Here is a 21,809-nt window from a genome sequence, read left to right as displayed (position 1 = left end):
CAATCTTTCATATTTATATTTGCTACAGTGTAGTGAAGTGACATTTCTTCCAATGTATTCTGTGGTGGGTATCTAGTGCATGGTCCGCAAGTCCTGAATGGCTGTATTGGTGAAACTGGATGTAGTCTTTGTGTTCAGAAATCCTGATATTAGCTGTCCTGCCTATTTGGCCGTAGTAGGCTGGTTTTTGGTGGAGTGGATATGGGATGCCAATTTCTTATGTGGTTTGTAACCTGATCAGGATCAACACTAGTTGCTTTCTTCAGCCTCATTTGCTCGTTGTTAGTGCCTGCGTGCACATATCATAGGTTTATGTTTCCAGAAGATGGCAGTGTAACATTGTGAAATATAGGAAGGTATTGATTAGAGTTTTTTAATTAATATTTTAGTATACATTGTCATTTCCTGAAAAATTTAAAGTTTCATCAGTGCAAGCTTAAAAACTGATATCAGTAAAGATACACACAAAAAACCCACCTTTAATATTATTATCTCTTTTTTAATGCGTCATTTTCACAATCAGCTCCTTTCTTCATGAACAAGCACCACAAAATTAGTCACGACATCTTAATTTCTCTTAGAATGTCATATCTAATATATCAGAAAAATTACGTGTTTTTGCTATGTTTTGATATCCACTTTGAATACCAGGACTGCTTCTCCCACCTTCTTAATTTTCTGTTTTTATTTATTTATTGCAGAAAAAAAAATGTTAAATTACAGTTTGACTGTGAAGTGTCAAACTTTCTGTGTTTTCAAACACAGAAATCAGCATTTGTCCTTCAAAATGTATAAGTTTATTCAGGATATAGATTTTGTCTTATATTTATTCATTGATGTTCCAGTAGTATATATTGTCTCACATGCCATATCTTCACTATCACTGTTCTCAATTTTGCCACTATAAAATATATCATTTTGATGATTTTATTTGAATATATAAAATAGTCTGTAATATTTTCCAAAGAGTCTGGGACAAAGTAAAATGACTCATTTTTATTATTAATATATTTGCATTACTGAATGACTGCTCTACCTTTTTTGGGCCTCATAGATGTTGGTGTGAATTAATGGCTTCTAAAATGTGTGTTTCATCTCTGTCTTAATGTATTAGTGAAAATATCATTGAAAATATTGCTAGCATTAAGTTATTTACTAATGGTTGTATTTTTCTGCCTTGGTGATGGATTTTGATTGGTTTGCATTTATAAACCCGGTTTATATTTACTTATCAGGGTATCTGTTAGCCGGGCTATTAAACCATTTGGAGAAGCTAATCGTCCGCCAGATTGGTTTTCACAGAAGGTATGTATTTCTTTGTTTTAAATCTGATTGATTATATTTATGCAATAAATTTGCATATTGCTGCTCTTACTGTATCAAACTCAAGTAATAAAGGAATAATTTTTTACTAGGTAATTTTCTTTAGTAGTGTATTTTATAATAGCATTGGTGGCACAAGTCTGTATTTTTTTTTTTTTGGTAGTTGGTTATACAGTAAGTTTGTTGTATTGGCATTTTCTGTTATAAGAATTGATTATATATCATGATGAAACTACCAAAAATAAGTATATTTATTAAATTTGAGTTAATGAAATTTTTATGAGCCTGTTTTACATAAAGGTATAGCTAAGTCTTATGTAAATTACGCTGTTCATGAAGACCAGCTTTTCGATTAATCTAAGAATATTCATGGATTAAGAAAAGGAGAGGTTTCTAGGTTTCTGTTTATTAGCTATAACAGATGACTATCTCCAAGTTTTGTTTTCTCACCTTTTTTTATTTTATTTTATTTTATTTTATCTGAGTAAAGAATCAAACTGTTTTTCTAGTCTAATAAACTCAAACAAGTCACACCAAACAGTCTGGAATCAGTTGAGAGTGAGTAGTTTTTAGAATTTTATTAGCTCTTATGGCAACATATATTTGAACAACAACAAAAAATTAAATAAAGTAACAATGAATATTATACTGACCATTAACTAGAAATAAGACCAACTTGTTGGATCTATATATCTCTGATGCTGCCACTTTGACATTATTGGTTTCGTTACATGATCACTTAAGGTTCAAAGCTGGGTAACAGGGAGAAGATCTCAATGTAGCCTGTGATGCACGGGTGTCCAACCTTTTAGCTTCCCTGGGCCACATTGGAAGAAGACGAGTTGTTTTGGGCCACAGATAAAATACATTAACACTAATGATAGCTGAGCAAAAAAACATAGCATATATAGTTAACCTATTTAAGTAATTTAAACTTCATTAATTCATGAATTTTTTATTATAAAAGTAAATGACAAGACAGCAATATGAAATTAGTGAGATGTTTGACATTGTTTTTGAGACACTGATGCTTCGATATTTGGTTCGATGGAAGTAGTTGCAATTCTCAGTGAGTTCTCAAGATGCTCATCGGATACTTTGGTTTTAGTTTTATTCTTTGTGTGCTTCATCTATGAAAATAGGTGCTCACAAATGTAGGTGCTTCCAAATAGCGATGACATGAATAAGGCATGATTGCGAAGCGAGGGATATATTTCTCTTGGAAGATATATCTTATAGAAGTCCAGTAAAGAGACATGATCAAATATTTCTTTAAGTTGAATGTCAGATTGTAGCTGTATGCATTCCATTTGAAAATTAGCAGGTAATATGTTTATGTTGACTGAACATGGAGTTGCAAATATACCAAAAGATTGATGATTTTTCCGGAAATCTTGAAACCTGTTCTCAAATTCCTGTATCAAATCGAAAAGCAAGGCTGTATATTTTTCGTTGTTCACAGAACCATGTTTAGCCAACGTGTCGAAATACATAATACTGTTTGCCTTAATTTGAGATTGCCATAGTTTCAGTTTCATTTTGAACGCTGTTATAGTTTGAAACATTGTATTGATCATTTGGTTTTCACCTTGAAGACGCATGTTTAACTCATTTAAATGAGCGATCAATTTAAATGCCAAATCTGTGAGCCAGTTTTCGTCAAGTTCTGGCACAAATTTTGTTTTTGATTCCATAAACGACTCTATTTCATTTCGCAAATCATAAAATCTTTTCAACATTTTACCTCGACTTACCTCGTCTCCATAGTCAACATCCATAAATTTAAGGAATTCCTGGAATTGGCGATGATTCAATCCCTTGGCCCTAATGAAATTTACAGCCTTGATGACAATCTGCATGATGTTATCCATCTTTAAAGCTTTTGCACATAAATTTTCTTGGTGTACTATGTGGTGATATTTCATCATACCTAAATTTTGGGAGACAATTGCATCGTCTTCTATTAATTTTACGAGTCCATCTCTTTTACCTATCATCGCTGGGACACCATCAGTAGCTATACCAGATATGTTCACAATGGACAAAGAAAATTGCTTGAACGTATTTTTCACTGCTTCATATAAATCTCTTGATTTAGTTGTGTCTTTTAATGGCACTAAAGAAGCCATTTCTTCAGTGATATTATATTCATCATCAATACCTCTAATAAAAATTGCCAATTGAGCTGTATTAGTAGTATCAGCACTTTCGTCTATCACCAAAGCATAAAATTTAATATTAGCAGCTCTACTCTCCAAACCTTTTTTTGATAGATTTTCCTATTTCATCAATTCGCTTGGCTATAGTCTGGTGAGACAAACTGATTTTAGAAAAATTCCCTTTTTTATCAGGGCAAATTATATCTGCCACACTTTCCATACATTGCTTAATAAACTCGCCATCGGCATACGGTTTTGATTTTTTTGCTATCAGGTTTGCAACTACATAACCAGCTTTTACAATAGAATCCATTTCAGTTGTTATTTTTTTAAAAAAAACTTTGTTGAGATGACTTTTTTTTTCAGTTTTGCTATTTTGTCCTTACGACACATTCCTTGATACGCACTAAATTTCGCAGCATGTTTTTGCGTGTAATGCCTTTTCAAATTGTAGTCTTTGAAAACTGGCACAAATTCCCTACAAATTAAGCAGATTGCCTTAGTATTTGCCTCAACACAAAAGTAGTCATCTATCCAGTTTTCGTTGAACAATCTTCCCTCTTCTATAATTTTTTTATTTTTTTTTTGGTTCGTTTTTTTTGGAGACGCTGTGGAAGCCATGCTGGAATTAAAAAAAAAAAAACAGATTGAAAATTAGAAAGCAAGGTTTAATAATCACCAAATCGCCAAATTTTTAGTACTAAAAAAATTACTCTCCAAATCGCCACCGAAGAAATGTGCAGACATTTCTTCGGTGTCAACTCGACTGTTTACGGTTGCACATTGAAAGTCATACCAGCGTACCCATGGCACACATAGAGAGACATCTATTGTGTGGTAAAAGTAGGAAGAGCGCTAGCGCACAATTTATTATGTCGAGAAGTAACTACTCGCATTGGCAGCAATTTTGAATAAATACAATTATTTGAGAATGATTTTATGAATCTCTCATTGCTAAAGAATGTGTTAAATTCAAAAATTAATCTCTTATAAATTAATAGCATGTTAAAATTCTATTTGTAGTATTATTAATGGTATTTTTAGTCGCAGTCTCACAAAGTTTGTAAGTTTACGATTTTTTGTTGGTCCGCATTCATAGCCGTCCTGGTCCGCAGGTTTGACAAGCCAGCTGTAAGGAATATAGAGAACCAACCAGAGCTGCTGATCAAATATCCGATCCTCACCTTCTCTTGGAACACTTCATTATTAGATATTCACTTGGATACTGAATGAATGAAAATGGGCTAGTAATTTGGGATTTAGCCAATCAAATTGTATATGGTATTGGCTTAAACCACAACCAGAAATGACAGACACTATACTATCACTCTATACCAGAAATGATAGTATAATATAGGATGAAATGTCATTTTATGCTGTCTAGGATGTTGCTCAGTTAAAGATGATTCCTTGCTGTTTAATTAGGGAACCAGGTCAAACAATGAAAAGCAGCTGCTGGAACAAACTCTTCAATTGAATTAAAGATAGGCAGTCTCAGTGTGAGAAGTATATCACAGGAAAAGAAATAGATCTCATTGAAGAATTAGAAAAGTATCATGTGATACTTAAGTACTAAAAAAAAAACGATGAACTGCTTGAATGGCAACCAGTCTCGTGCAATGTGGGCAAATTTAGAAATGGGAATCTTCTGTGATACTTTAGGTCCCATTGAAGGTTCTACTAAGGAAGAAATAAAGGAGATCTTGAGTCATAAAGGAAGACAGTTATGACTCAAGATCTCCTTTACTTCAGGAATCAAACTCCTAGAGATCTGTTAGAGATCTTCACCACATGCTTCAACCATTGAAGCATGTGGTGAAGTTGTTTGCAAAAATAGAAACATCTGACTTAATAGTTGACTGAAGTTAGAGGCAATCCATGCAAATGAGCAATCATATTGCATGGATTGGCAAGTTAATGGCAAGTAATTCAGCAAGTGCCCTGAAAGAATGTGGATATAGCATTTGTAGGAAGAAAAAAAAAACAAACTAGCTTCACAAGCAAGCTACACCTACCAGCTTTGTTGTGTATGTCTGTCTGTTCATCCATCCACATGAACCATAACTGGAGTGGATGAACTAATTTTATTAATAGTATTTAAAATTGTAAGTAAAAATTTCTAATTCTTCAATTTTGATTTTTTGTTAAATTTGGACAGTAGTGACCACCACTTTACCTAAAGACCAGATTATTTTTCACTGTGCTAAATGGTTTGGAGGATTTCGTTGCATGAGTGTACAAGTACTGGAGTAAATGATTCCAGTGTTTTAATACTTGAGATATTAATTGCAGGCGTGCATTGTTACATTTTGTAGATGTTATCCAATAGATTTTGAGTATATTTAGAATATAGTAATTTCTTATGCTTCCTAAGATCCACTTGAATATTTTAGGATGATCTGACATGGAGAGAGAAGAAATTGTTAAAAGGATTGTAGGTTGCATTATTCAACGTTTTGGATCAGATTTGACATAGTAGTTTATCAGAATGCTGAATGCCTGTTAAAAGCTTGAGATCAATCAGAGCAAAAATAGAAAGGATTAGAAAAATTTAAATAAATAAATAAAATAAACTGCTCTGATCCAATTTATCCAAATTACATCAGATATGTGATTTAAGAATCGTATATGGAGCTTAATGTTCTTTCTAAAAAAAAAAAAAATATATATATATATATATATATATATATATATATATATATATATATATATATATATATATATATATATATCCCTAAAAACCTATTATATACCAGCCTAGTTGGCTGACCAGACAGTATCACTGCTCTCTATCCAACAAGGCCATGGGTTTAAATGTAAGTCTTTAGATGGTGCTAAATTCCATCACCTTTGAAGTGTCTTGAAAAGCATCATTTGGGTCTAGAACAGAAGAAACAAATTATCTAATCTTAGCTCATCCATAATATTAAATGTACAATAGGTTTTCAACAATTCATGACTGAGAATTATACATAAACAAGTATGGAAATGATCTGTGACAATCATAAAGTTTGAATGAGATGCAGAAAATTCACTGAAAACAATTCGTTGAAGCCAGTTAACTGAAAAAGCAATTAACCAGAAGATGAGTCATTAAAAAAAGGAAGTCAGCTTTTACTTTGTCCAATTTCATCAAGGGTGATTTATGCTGTTTTCATTTTGACTGTTTGCAATGTGGATCAGGTGTCTGATGGAGAATGAGTTGTCATGTATTGATCTACCAAAAACACAATCATAAACCCACATGTCATCCAAAGAGCAAATCACTGAAGAAAGCAATTGATATAACAAAAAAGGAATTGAAAACGAATTGCTTCAAAATATTGATTAATTGAATCCTAAATAGTGTAGTTATAATAATAATAAAAAACAGTACTTATATTAATAACAGTTTAAAATCAGTATCATTACCTTTATGGGGTAAATAAAATTCATAGCAGAATGTTTTCAGCAATGAATGTCTTTTAATATGTATAAATTTTCATTCCTTTATAAATATTGGAATCTGCGTAACCTTAAATTTATATCTGTGTAACTGTATTTAATTTAATAGAGAGCTTAAGTATAAATTAAAGGTTATTAATAAATTGAAAAGCTTATTTTAAATTATAAATGAAGGTTTATTAACTGGCTTATATTTTGCTAGATTTCAAACCAGCATTTTCACAGCAAAAAAATGATATATGGTTTACATGTGACAATGAGTAAATAAGTTAAACATTTCAAATCATAACATACAAAAGATCCCTCTAATGTTGAGTAAAATAATTATTACACTTGAGTAGGAGTTGAACTCCAAATGACACTCTCCCAGATTTTTGACAGATTAATGCAGCCATAGTTATTGAGGTTATGAGAATGCTTCATAGCATTCTGACTTTAAAAATAGTGCTCATATGCTGACTTTAAAAATAGTTTTTCCTGTAACAACATTGATAGCACATTGGTTTGTTCCATCTTCTTCTGTGTGAAGGGATGTCCATGTCCAAAGCATGGTCTGCCATTCCTGACTTGCTCTAATAATGGTATCAAATGTATTTCTTATGTTCTTCAAGGCAGATGTTAACAGATTTTCCTGCCTGTCAATGGGGATTTTGTAGCAGGGTATGCTAGAGAATGGAATTTGTCCTTAGGAAAGTGGATCAAAGTTTGCTAATCTGACATGTCGAGTGTAGATTATATTTTATTAGTACTTTGGCTATTTTTTATATATGTAATGGGTATATAGGGAATAGGAGTGTTTTGTCCTTATGTATTTGGGGAGGGGGGGGAAGTAGGAGACCATGTAATATTTTGTCTATTTTGTGAGAGCTGTAGCCACTGGCCAAGAAAGTATGGCAAATATAGTTGAATTCTGTGGAAAGGGCTCTCATTAGAAGAAATTTTTAGTCGGCCTGATTTTTCAAATGGTTAGTGTATCCATTCTCCACCCAACACATTGTGGGTTCAGATCCTACTGTGAGCATTGATGTTTGTCTTTAGGTGGGTGATGAATTTCATCATCCAGTGTGAGATCATCTCCTCGCTTGTTGGAGACCTGAAGTGGCTTGAAGAAGTTTGATGTTTTGTAGAGCATGGTTTCAGGACTGTGTGAAAATAAATATAAAAACAAAAAAAAACATATAGAAAAAAAAAATCCTTAACCCATCCACAGTATAAATGCACTATAGATTAACAAAAATCTTTCATTGATGGGATCCCCATTAAAAGAATAAAATAAAAAATAACCCTGACCTTGTGTATAAGAGTTTTTAAAATTCCATACTGTTCAGCTGGATGATGATGATATGATTCTTTATGTAGATATCTTCCTGTATGTGTTGGCTTTTTATAAATGCAGTAAGTTAGTGAACTATCCAGATGGTGAGTGACTAATGTCAGTACAAGGTGAATGATTATTTGGTTCTTCTTCTGATTCAAAGTGAATTTTGGGGCATTGGCTGCTAAGGTAAGTTACAAAAGAATCCAAAGTGTCTTGCCCGTGGGGCCAAATGACAAGCATGTCATTAATAAGCCATAACTACACTAAGGGTTTGAAAGTAACTGTGATAGGTACTTTGTTCTTAAAGTGTTCCATGTAAAAATTAGCTAAAGAGGGGATAAGCCATTGCAGTACATTAATCTGTTTTAGATTGTTCCTTGTCAAGTAAAGCAACCTGCATTAATGGTAAACTTGAATAATTCAAAGATATCAGGGGATTGGAAGTTGGACTTCATTAATTCAAGAGTATCTGTTAGTGGTACATTAGTAAATAAAAAGTGACATCAAAATATCATTGTCTGAATTTTTAAGTATGTGAGTTTTTATTAGTAATTTGAAATGGACAGAATTTTTTTATAAAAGTAGAGGAGTTACCACTGACAGGGGGTGGGCAGCAAGTAATTTAGCTAATTGTTGAGCAAGTTTATAAGTTTGACTGTCTATACTTTCAACTGTAGGGCATAGGAGAATATTAGATTTAGTGTGGTTATGCTTCATTAATGATGTGTTTGCCATTTGGCCTCATGACAAGACACTTTGGATTCTTTTTTAATTTACCTTAACAGCCAGCACACCAAAATTCACTTCACATTAAAAAAAGATTTAGGAAGCTGTTTTCTTTTTCTTGATACATTAGTCAGTTGCCTTTCAGATGGTTCACTATCTTTTACCATTTATAGAAAGCCAACATGCGGAAAGATATCTACATAAACAATCACATCAGAATAGTATTGAATTCTAAAAACATTTCCACACAGATCCAGGGCTATTTGTTCTAAAGATAGAACCTATTCTGCAGAACTCAACTGTCTTTGTCATACTTTCTTGGCCAGTGGCTACAGCTCCAAAAAAATGTATAAAATACTACATGCCTTCTATTTCCCTTTCCCTGAATACACAAGAACAATACATCACTATTCCATATATCCAAGTGACATCCAAAAAAAATAGCCATAGTACTAATAAAATATAACCTTCACACTACATTCAAACCACATGTCAGATTAGCAAGTTTGATCTGCTCTCCTAAGAATGTTCTCTGTCCTTTGGCATATCCTAAAGCGTATGAAGTTCTCTGTGACTATGCCTAAATTGTCCTGTTTGTCCACAGTAGGCACTAAATTGCCTACACAAACAGGAAGATCTGCTATGGAGAACATAAGGAAATACATGCACTACCATTATTATAGCAAGTCAGGACTGGAAGACACAGGATTAGATAGAAGAAATCACTGTGCTAAATGAAATAGTTACAGGTTAGAATGACTATTTTTAGAGTCGGCAATGGTTATGAAGCCTTCTAACCTCATCAAGTATGGCTGCATTAATCTGTCAAAAATTTGGGAGCGTGCCATTTTTTTAAGATCATTAGAGGGCACAAAATTATGACTTTAGATCTTTTGTCCATTACCATTTAAATTGTTTCACTTAAACATTGTCACTTGTAAGCTGCATAACATGTTGTTTTCCTTGTTTTCCAATGAAGATGTTGGTTTGAAATCCAGCAAAATATAAGCCAGTTTTTAAACATACTTTTATAATTTAGTTTTGCTTGGTGTTATAATACTGTTAAAATTAAAATAAGTAATGAATAATGTCCAACACCTAAGCTTGTCAACTACATTAAACTTAAAACCTAATATTTCTGGGTTGCTTAAGGGTCAAAGTCAAATAACTGGAAGTTGACCTCCATATTGACTTTCAGGAATGCAGAAAACCAACTGGGGCTTCTGACCTAATGTTCAATCCCGACCTTCACATGGTGCTCCATATTAGTATGTGTCTACTGGGTACTGCACGAATGAGGATGAGCTGGCAATTTGGGACTTAGCTAAACCAAATTGTGTACCCTCTATTGGCTTAAACTACAAATTGTATGATGCTCTTACAAAGGCTTAGCCTTTGGTTAAACATGCTTACTAAATAACATAAGGAAATTACAATCGACAGTAGAATATAAATTAAATTAAACTTTAATATGTTTCCAATATTTCGGCAACATCACGTTGCCATCTTCAAAAGGAACTTACAATAAAGGCATGTGCACGCAGGCACTAAACACAGTAAATGAGGACGAACTGAGGTAGCTATGGTTTTCCTAAAAGTCCTGATGGAAGCCTCCCAAATTTGGGGCAGTCTCATGCAACCAAACTTGTTGAGATTTGGAATTTTTCTTAGGGCTGAGGCTGATTCCATGAATAGTCTTTCATATTTGAACTTGGTGTATTATTGTGGCTTTCTTCCACAGTATTCTGTGGCGTGCATCCAGAGCATGGTCTGCAAGACCAGAATGGCTGTACTGGTGAAACCGGATGTAGTCCTTGTGTTCTGAAATTCTGATATTCGCTGTCCTGCCTTTTTGTCCAAAGTAGGACAATTTACAGCTGCAAAGGACCTGGTATACACTAGGTAGGTCTAGAGGGAGAGGTTGGTCTTTAGTGGAGAGGATAAGGGATGCCAATTTTTTATATGGTCTATAACAAGAGGTCATGTCATGTTTTTTAAGATTTTGGTAATTTTTCTGAGGTGCCTCGGATGTAGGGAATGGAGATGGATTTAGAGTAATCCTTATTGTGAAGGGGATGGGGGTTGTGGTTTACTGGTTTCAATATTTTTTGGATTTTTTTTGGGGGGGGGGGGTTAGCCATTGGCTGAGAAAGTGTTGAGGATGTGATATAGTTCATAGGTTAGGGCATTGTCACATGAACAGATTAGTTTAGCTCTGCTGTATAGTGTCTTAACAACTCCATATTGTTGTGAGGGGGGGGGGGATGGTGGGATTGTTGATGAATGTATGTATCTGCCTGTATGGGTGGGTTTTCTATAAACTGAGAAAACCAAGGTTCCATCAGGCTGGTGGGTGACTAGTGTGTCTAGGAAAGGGAGACTGTTGTTTCAATCTTTTTCCAGGGTGAACTTGATTTCTGGGGTGTTGGTTGTTTAAGTGTGTTAAGAAGGAGAGGAGTGTATCAGAGCCATGTGGCCAAATAGGGAGCACATCATCAACGTAGCAAAGCCATATGGTTAGTTTTTGTGGGGCAGAGTTTAACGCTTTCTCTTCAAAGGTCTCCATAAAGAAGTTGGCCAAGGTTGGGGAGATTGGGCTGAAATTGAAATTGGGGAAATAGGGCTGAAACTGAAATAGGGCTGAGATATTGGGAGGAAATTTAGCTTGGATTAGCTCTAAAGTTTCTTTGAGTGGGACATTTGTGAATAAGGAGGAGATGTCAAAACTGACCATTATGTCAGTATGTTGGAGTGTAAGGTTTTCTATGCTGCCTTTGAAGTGGGCTGAGTTTTTATGTGTGATGGTGTGTTGCCAGAGTAGCGTGTGAGTGCTTTGGCCAAATGTTTTTCTAATTTGTATGTGGGGGAATCAATGCCATCCACTATGGGACGTAATGGCACATTTTCTTTATGTATTTTTGGGAGTCCTTATATACGGGGGGGGGGGGTATAGAGTTATATGGTTTTAATTTGTTAGTAACTTCTACAGGCCAAGAAGTGACCTACTTAAGGAGCCTGTGGAGTTTTCTAATTTGTGAGTTGGTGGGATTGTATTCAATGGGGAGGTAAGTAGCTCGATCTAATAATGGAGCATTAAGCTTACCTGTGTGGTCCGTTTGGTTGAGTACTATGGTGGCATTTCCTTTATCCGCTTTGGTGATTATTATTTCTTTGTCGTTCCTCATTTCCTGCAGAGCTTTACATTCCTTATTGGATATGTTGGTTTTTGTCGGTCTTGCTTTGGATAGAACACAAGCTACATCCAGTCTAATATCATTGGTGATGTGGTGTTTGGAAGGTGACAGATTCCACGTTCAATCTCGATCATTATATCCTCGGCTGGTATTTTTCTGGGAGCAATGGCGAAGTTGTGGCCACGTGAAAGCTCGTTGAGTGCTTCAGGCTTCAGAGTAACTGAAGAAAGGTTGACTACCATGTTAGTAAGCTTTGGTTCGAAGATAGAGTTCTTTTTTAATTTCTCAAATTTCTTGATATTTGAAGTTGCTATCTTCCTTTTGAAGATAGCAATGTGATGTTGCTGAAATATATTAAAGTTTAATTTAATGTATATTCTATTGCACGTTGTAATTTCCTTAAGTTTTTTAGTAAGCATGATGGGGCAACATGATGAAAGTTCATGCTGGCTTGGGCATAGGACAGTTAAACAAAACTACTGCAGTTTTCATTAAGATAGCAATAAGCAAAGCTATTTATCCAGCTGAATAAATTTATATGGAATAAGAGAGAAATTAGCCAAAACACTAATCTAACAGTATACAAGACGCTGTTCAAAGTTATATTAAGGATCTGAGCGTTGGGTTAGAAATAAAGTACTTGATCAAAGGCTATAGACTACAGATATGAAGTTCTGAGAAAAATTAGATGAGTGAACTGATGACATCAATGGCAGAATCATATTAAAATGAATATATTAGAAAGGAACCAGGCACTATTAGCATTCAAGAATGTGTCAGCAGAACTAATATAAGGTGGCATGGCCACTTATATAGAATGGGAGGAAAGCTTAGCAAAACAGGTGTTTGATGCCAAGATGGCAGGAAAGAGACCCAGAGAAAGACCAAGATGTAGGTAGATGGATTCAGTCTGAAGTGCTTTAGAAGTATGAAATGCTAGATATGACAGTATTGGAGTGCTCACAAGTAATAGACTAATAGAAAAATTGTAGATAGGAAATTAATAACAATGTAAATCCAATCGTGTAGTGCTGTCATGTTAACTTGAACATCCCTTGGGGATACATATTAGGAAATTAATGATGATGCTAATTTTTCTCTTATGTTATAATAGCATCATTAAAGCCATATTGAGTAACAGTTAACATTACAATTTTTGAATGACATACATTTTTTTTTTGATGGAAGTGACAGCTCTGCTGATGATTAATTAATTACAGTAATAGGAAATTGATTGAATTTCCTGTAGAACTGTTTCTCAGAAGCACAAAATAGACATAATCAGTCTTATTAAGATGGCTCATGTACAAAGTGCTCATTGGATTTTTTAAATAATCTTACAAATTTAAAAGTGTTGTCATATTATGCCATTTAATAGGGTATTCTGTGTTAATGCCATAAACTAGTCCATACCTATCAAGTACATGAAGGCAGATGTAGTTCATGTCTCTGTTTTAATATTATTATTATTATATGAGTGTCTCTATGGACTTATCATGGGAGACTCGCACTAAACTTTATACACACATTATCTATCATACCTCTCCTTAAACTAACCTTCATAGGGAGAACCACACTAATCTTTATACACACATTACCTGTCATATTTCTCTTTAAACTCATTCTGTTAAATGCCTTTACAAAGTCCAGCAGTGTCATGGTGTAGCATTTCCCTTATCAATTTCTGCCATCACTCTATTATAAAATGTTAGTAAATTACTAAGGCAGGAATCTGTATTGTATTCCTCTCTACCACTGCTGGATTTATCTTTAGCAAACTTTCCCAATATTTTCACCACTACTTCTGAGATATTAATTGGTCTGTAATTTGCCACTTCTGTCTTGGATCCAGCTTTATGTAATGGAGCTATCTTGCCCTCTTTTCACTCCCTTGAAACCTTGCCAGAGTTTTAAATTAGATTAAACAACTTTGTCAGAGGCACTGCCAGTTCTTGTGCCCATTTTTGTAGCACACGAGGTAGCATACTGTTCTGTCTCACTGCTGTATTCACATTGATATTTTTCAATATGTTGAGTACCTCCAGTTTGTCTACCTCATTTCTCACATCAGCCTCTGTGACATCAGTAACTGCAAAATTCTCACCCTTGCAAGGTGATTACTCAACATTTTTTTTTCTCTTCTGTCTTCTTTCTGCCATCGCCATTGATTAAAGTCATATTTTTGTAGTTATTCTTCCTCTTACTTGCTACATCAACGTTTCCCAAACTTTTCCTACAACGGAATACTTCACAAATCCTGAAATTTTTACGGAACACCTTGGTTATTTTGTAATGTATTAATGAATAATTAATTGTTAATTTATCTGGTTTTTTATTATTGATTAATAATTGATTATTAATTAAGAATTAATTAAACATCATTTAAACATAAACATCAATAAATTAATTTGTGCTGATTTTCATTGGCATATCTCATTCCGATGACCAAAAATTTATAATATTATTATAAGTGCTTACGAGTGAATGCAGACTTTTTCTCCTGTGTGATGGTAGTTCCCCCCCCTCCTTTTGTACATCCTGGAGATCGCTTTGTAGGCTGGTGGTGGATGATTCACTATCTGTTGTGTCACAAATACCTTCAATAAGAGATTTCTTATTGCCAAAATTAAACAAAGTCTATTGTCTCTTATTCATATTAAAATTTAAATCTGCAGGCCTATTACTTTTAAAAAATCACGGCACTACTGTTTCGAAACTTTCACCCCACAATACAAACTTGCAAAGAAAGTATTCAGTATTATTAAATTTGAGAACCGGATACAAGACTACCTTGATCTTCAATTTTAGTGGAAAATTTTTTTTTATACTTCCTTGCTGATTGGTCACTAACATTTACAACACAGATGTTATTTCTTTCAGTTTTTAGAACAGAGGATATGCTGCCCATTGTTGTAATTGGCTCGCAGGCAATTTTTATGATCGGTCATAAACAGCGGTATTCTCTTTCCCAATTGTTGAAAGATTTTGATGTGTGAAAATTAACGATAATTCATGAATATTTCCATGTTTAAAAATATGCCACTTGGTCACAGACATTTGCTACACAGATGTCATTTCCTTCAGTTTTGAGAACAGAGGATATGCTTCCCATTGTTATAATCCGCTTGCAGGCAATTTTTATGACCGGTCATAAACAGCGGTATTCCCTTTCCCAAATGTTGAAAGGTTTTGATGCGAAAATTAACTATAATTCATGAATACTTCCACGTTTAAAAATACATGGCTTGGTCACTAACGTTTCCTACACAGATGTTATTAGGCATTCTGGGTCTGAGCTTTTCGACATATTCACGAATATTATTCTCCTCAGAATATTTCCACTATAAAATATTTATTCATGAAAAATGCTTAGAAAACTAAAATGACAAATTCCAGGAGAACTCGCAGAACACTTATTCACCTTTTGTGGAACACAGTTTGGGAAATCCTGTGCTACATAATGAAAAAAACTGGATTTATTTTGGATTGCTTAGCTAATTTACTCATCTGATTACCTTCTTACCATCCTAGTCATCCTTCTTGCTTGCACTTTGTACTTCTCATCAGTATGCTGATCATCTTTATCTTTGTATTCCTTCTACAGTGTTATTTGCAGCTCTTGCTTTATATCCCTGTACATCCACTCAATCCTTACTTGGTTTATCCTCCTGACTGTGAGTTTGCAATCTGATACTGGCTCTCAAACAATCCCTGAGCACTTCCATGCACTACTGACTTTCTTTCCTTGTAGCTTCTGAAGCCATGGCACTGCTTCAAGATGCCTCCTAAGTCTATCATAATTACCAGTTTTATAGTTCAATATATGTTCAACAACTCTCTCCTTTATTTCTCATACTTCTGGCATTCTTGTACTTGCATTTCAACATCCTCATGGATCCACAGTTATCCTTGTGTAATGGCATTACCAACCCATTTGGATTTGAAACCTGCAAAACTGCATTTAGGACTGCCAGGAAAAGTAAAATGAAAGTGGGTTGCTGGAGCCAAGACAAATTTTATTTTATGAAATATTTTTGAAGAATTTTATGCATTTTAATTATTGAGGTTGTTAATAGATTCTGTAGCAAATTTTGTGTATTAGATTAATGGAGGCAAAAATAGCAATAAGAACTAGGTGAACCAGCATGAAAATGGAGTGTGTTGAATGGTGTGGATTTTACTAAGATGGTTTGTTGTCTGGAGTGTTAATATGTATGCTTGGGTGAAAGTGGCAGATGTGTTTGTTGAGAGATTAAACAAGAGAAGTGAGAGAGTGAGGTTCTATAGAAATTTTGATATGTTAATGGATTGCAGTGATTTGAATGAAAGTTGGGAACCTGAAGTGAAGAATACCAATGAAGAAAATCACTCTTCTAGCTATCAGTCTTACTGATAGCTAGAAGAGTGAGTGTGGAGAATGGGATTGGGAATACAGAAAACCAAGAGTAATTGTGGAAGCAAAAGTGTGCCCAACCGACAAAGCATGAGCTGCCGTGACTGCGGGAACAGAAGAAAATTTGACTGATTGAGCACTAGTGGGAATGAGTGCTGAAATGCAAGAATTGAAGAATGAAATGGTTAAAATCAGGTTGACTAAAGCATTTACAGAATGAAATTAGACATATAGTGAATACGGAAGAATTCAAAAGAATATCTTGAAAGATTGTGGAAAAAACGAAGTAGCAAATGATGCAAGACTAGCACTATATGGATATTCTGCCATAAAAGGTATGGTGGATGAGACTGTGCACAAAGTCTGTTTTCCAGGAAGGAGAATGAACAACATGATTGAGCCTCTGGATACGAGAAGTATGTGTATGAGGGAGTTCCTGGTTGTTTTTGGAACGAATGATTTTGCTGGACATTGGGAGAATGTGTGGATTGGATATCAGGAGATTATTGAGGAGAGTGAAAGACAGCATTATAGTATTAAGAGTTGTGTGTGTGTGTGTGTGTGTGTGTTCCTAGGTAACGGCAGTGATCAATTGCAGCAGAGAGCAAAGATCTTGAATGCAACGTTAGCAGTAATGTGTGAAGAGAAAGGAGTGCAGTTTGTGAATGTGTGCGATGAGTTTGAGAGATGAATGGAACTGTATAAGAGCGATGAACTACTTCTAAATGGTTTTGGAGAGATCGTTTGGAAAGGTTGCTGCCAGAAGGAGAAAGTGAAATGAGTGATTTTTCTTTGAGAGATACTTGTGTCATATGGTTTCTTCAGTTCACAAGATATTCACTGCTTTCCTTATGTTAACATGTAAATTGAACAAATGTGATGAGTGATGCAAATAAGGGAAGTCGGAGATGATGTTAAGGAGAAATATTGTGGACCAGGTGAGATTTAAGATGATGATGTGAATGAAGAGGAAAATGTTAGAACAGGAATTCAAGTTGGACAGGGAAATGGGGTGGATCAGGAAGACACAGTGTAAGAAGAGTAGCTTCTGAATACAGTAATAAATGCATGTGTGGAAATGGTCAGCATAGGAATGGAATGGCTTGGTATACATGGTGGGGAGGGGGAATAGTTGAGCTTGAGGGGTAGTATATGACACAAAGGGTAAGGGTGAGCAGATAACGTGTGAAGTCACAGATGAGGGACAACATGGTTAAAACTGGTTATAAATCAAGAAATAAAAATTATGCTTATTTATGAATGCCAGGAGTATCAGAAGGGAGATGAAATTGTTGCATTGATTGAGTTTATGTGCCCCAAAATAATTGGAATAAGTTAAACATGGTTGGATGAGGAAGACATCTTGACAGGAATAGAAATGGAGGAATATAATGTTTTTCGTGAAGATGGGGAGGAGGAGGGATGATGATTTGAAAGAAATTATGTCCACACTTGAGGTACAAAGATGAAAAAAGTGGCAGTGGTTTTGAAGAAATATGATGTGAATTGGAGGTTGATAGAATGAGATTTTTGGTGGGGTGTTGCTACAGCTCAGGTAACATGGAAGGTGGAGACAATGAAACGTATAGGCAACTTGGCTTAGTCAGCAAGCATAGAATGATCGTTATGGGTGATTTCAGTTACAGCTATATTGATTAGAATGAAGAGATAGTGTCAGGGAATATGGAGAATGAATTTCTTCAGTTCTTAAGGGACAGCAATGTGTAACGGAGGGGACACAAAGGTTGAGAGACTTATATCTGGTTATATCATCAGATGATATGATTGTGAATGGAATGTCTAATCTTCCCCAGTTGGTGAGAGTGACCATGAAGTGATCACCTGGATTGTAGCCAGTCATAGGAGGACTTCTATAAAGAAAGATATATGTTGAACTACAAGGGTGGTGATAATGAAAAGCATAGGAGATAACTGAGAGCTATAGCATTGAAAGAAGTGCTAAGTGGAAAGGAGACAAATGCTTTTTTAGGAATTGATCAAGAGCTGTTTAACCATTGTACCAGTGTGGACATGTATATATGTCTGGAATTACGTGGATTCAAAGTGTCCATTGAAGTCAATATAACCTTTGAATATTATTGAAAAAATGATGCGGATATGAAGCATATATTTGATCCATATGGCTGGTGGGTTAACAGTAGTAATGTCTGAGTGTATTCCAAAGTTGAAAAGGCTAAATAAAGTAAGAATAAAATGTATGAATGAAGAGATTAAGTATGAAATCTGAAAGAAGGCAGCACTGTGGAGGCAACATAAGATGAATGTTGGTAATAATAAATTGCATTAAAGAGTACAAAGAGCAGGCTAGGAAGGTGACCCAGTTGGGTAAGGCAGCAAAAGTGTAGTATGAGAAGGAATTAGCCAATGAAGCTAAGAAAAGTCCTAGTGAGTTCTTTCGATATGTGGCGAGTAGAAATAAAAAAAAAATGACTATGGAGGAATGATGCATATTGATGACATTGGCAGATTGGTAACTGATGCAGAAGATATATTTGAGGTATTCAATGAGAAGTTTGGTAGTTTATTTCATCCTTTGTTGCGACATCATGAGAAGCTGGGGTGTTGAGGATATGTGAGCAATTAAGTAAACTTAATGTTGATATGGCAGTAGGACTTGACAGTATACTGCCACATGTCTTGAGGAAATGCTTTATGGAATTAATAGCACCTGTTTAACATGAGTCTTGCAACAGGACAAATCCCAAAGGAATGGAAGGTGGGAAAAATTGTTTCATTTCACAAAAAAGGGGAAAGGTTAAGACAAGCCACCAATCATAGGCCAATCCATGTGTCTCTGGCTGCTGTTAAGCTAGTTCAAGAAGTTGGTAAGCACTAGGATTCTAAAGTGGGTTGATAGAGCAGTATTATTTATGAAATCAGCATGAGTTTGTTAGAGGAGGTCATGTTTAAGCAATCTACTTATCTATTAGAACAAAGTGACAAATTTGCTCAATAAAGCAGATGCATATATGTTGGTGTACTTAGATTTTTCAAAGGTCTTTGAAAAACTACCACACGACAAGCTAGTAGTTAAATTGAAACAGATGGGATTAGATAACTAACTAGTGAGTTGGATAGTTGATTGGCTCTCGAACAGGTATCAGCAGGTTGTATATGGGGGAGTGGTATCCCAAAAGAGGAAGGGCATTAGTGAAGTGCCACAGTGATTTGTTTTGGAACTATTATTATTTAACTTGTATGTTAATTACATTGGGTCTGTCTTATCTGGAGATGTGCAGCTGCTTGTGGGCTGAGTTTTTTTATGTATGATGGTGTGTTGCCAGTATAGTGTGAGAGCGCTTTCGCTAAATATTTAGCTAGTTTCTTACTTCTGTTAGCAAATGCTGTATCTACAGCATTTGCTAACAGAAGTAAGAAACAAAACATTTATGATACTAGTATAAATGTACTAGGGTTTTCGATCATTTATGCAAATATGGAAAATGTCAACCAAAAATTTGAATTGAGAAATTGAGTGGCAATTGTGCCAGCAACATTCTGAGAAACTACTGGCAGAATGTCAATGGGTGGAATGCTAGTCACAGTAACACCTCATAAAACACTTAATTCCTGTAGAGGAGTGATATATCAGAATGGGATCTCCTTGATGTTCCTGACGAGGAGATGTGTTCAGAGCTTAAAGATCAGGGGATGATGAATGGAAGGCACATTCTGATACTTAGGGTTGGTCACCTGGTTTTAACTAGGAACATCGTCCTTACTTTTGATACACCTAAGCCTCCAACATCTGTAAAAGCAGGATATCTCAGCTGTCCTGTTTAGAGTGTACATCCCTAATCCACTAAGATGCTATAAATGTCAGAAATATGGGCATGCTCAAACTACCTGTCATAGTTCTACTGTCTGTGCCCAGTGTTGTAATAAAGAGTATGATAAATCTTGCTGTACAATAAGCTAAATATGTCAACTGTCAGGGAGATCATCCAATTTACTCTCATGCATGGCAGAAGTGGAAAGATGAAAAAGAAATACAAAAAATGAAACCCAAACAAGACATATCATATCACTATTCAAAAGGAAAGCTAGCCGCCATCACACCTGCTCTGAGATCCTCATATGCTGAGAAGGTAACAATTGAGAAAATGCCAAAAGCAACTCAAACTCGTATGCTATTCCACCATCTGATAATTTCACCATACCTGAACTTTATGGTCGTGAGTGTTTCTGTATTGAGCACATCAATCACATGATGTATGGCCTTACTCCAGAGACAACTCCAAAAATGGTCCCATTCAATGAGAATACACTTGTCAAAAAAATTATTGCAAAGATATCACTTAAAGATAAACTACCAGACATCCCCATAGACAAAATGGATATTTCAGTATCCACTAAAAGTAAATTAAACTTACCAACTGACCCTAACACATCAGATGTATTGCATATTTTACCAGAGGAAGAGATGGACACTGGTCATCCATGCTTCCCAAAAGAAATTGATAAATATAAACCTGAAAAAGGTCCTCAACCTCCTGGAAACCAGAGTCTATAAAGCCAAAGCAATAGGAAAATTTTTACAATGGAACTGTCATGGGTTTTGCTAGAATATCAATGATATCAAGATTTTCTTTCAGAAACACAAACCTTCCTGTTTCTGTGTACAGGAAATGTACTTAAGACCCAATGAGGATCCTACCTTTAGGAATTTCACTGTTGCACACATGGAAAGAACTGGAAGTGGTCCTGCTCACTGAGGAATAACTATCCTAGTGGGTAGTCATATTCCTTTTCATCATGTCCAATTTAATACTGCTGTGGAAGCAGTAGCAATTCATCTCTCCATGCGAGTTCTTATTACAGTATATCAATTTATTTACCACTGAGTGCTGAGTTAAATGAAATTGATCTTGATAATCTTATCTAGCAACTGCCTAAACACATATTCCTTTCTTTTAGCCTGAACCCATACTTTTGATGGGTGATTTTAATGATCACAGTACTCTGTGGGGGTAGTGCAAACACTAATAGATGAGGTCGAATCATTGAAAGAATCCTTGATAATAACTTCTCTCTTTTGAATAATAGATTCAAATACTTTCTTCCACATGCCTTCCCGTTCATATTTTGCAATTGATCTTATAATCCGTTCCCCTTCCATTGCTTATGTGGGATGTTGAAGAGAAGATATATGGAAGCAATCGCTTTCCTGTTCTTTGCACAATGTCTTCACAATAACTATGTTCATCCCACAGATACCTATACGGAAAATG

At 35.1% G+C, this 21,809-nt stretch overlaps 1 protein-coding gene across 1 annotated transcript in view; it reads left to right on the top strand.

The window, feature by feature from the left end:
- Brd8 (Bromodomain containing 8) overlaps positions 1 to 21,809 on the top strand; it is a 575,604-nt gene that overhangs the window by 71,269 nt on the left and 482,526 nt on the right. The window contains exon 3 of the mRNA XM_090393081.1: positions 1,236 to 1,305. Coding sequence (XP_090249207.1) covers positions 1,236 to 1,305 — 70 coding nt within the window. The remainder of the gene's footprint in view (positions 1 to 1,235; positions 1,306 to 21,809) is intronic.

Source organism: Typopeltis vanoorti, chromosome 5 (genome assembly GCF_054136105.1).
Source record: "Typopeltis vanoorti isolate ZY-2024b chromosome 5, IOZ_Tvanoo_1.0, whole genome shotgun sequence".
Taxonomy (NCBI): Eukaryota; Metazoa; Arthropoda; class Arachnida; order Uropygi; family Thelyphonidae; genus Typopeltis; species Typopeltis vanoorti.
This window is presented reverse-complemented; position numbering and strand designations above follow the sequence as displayed.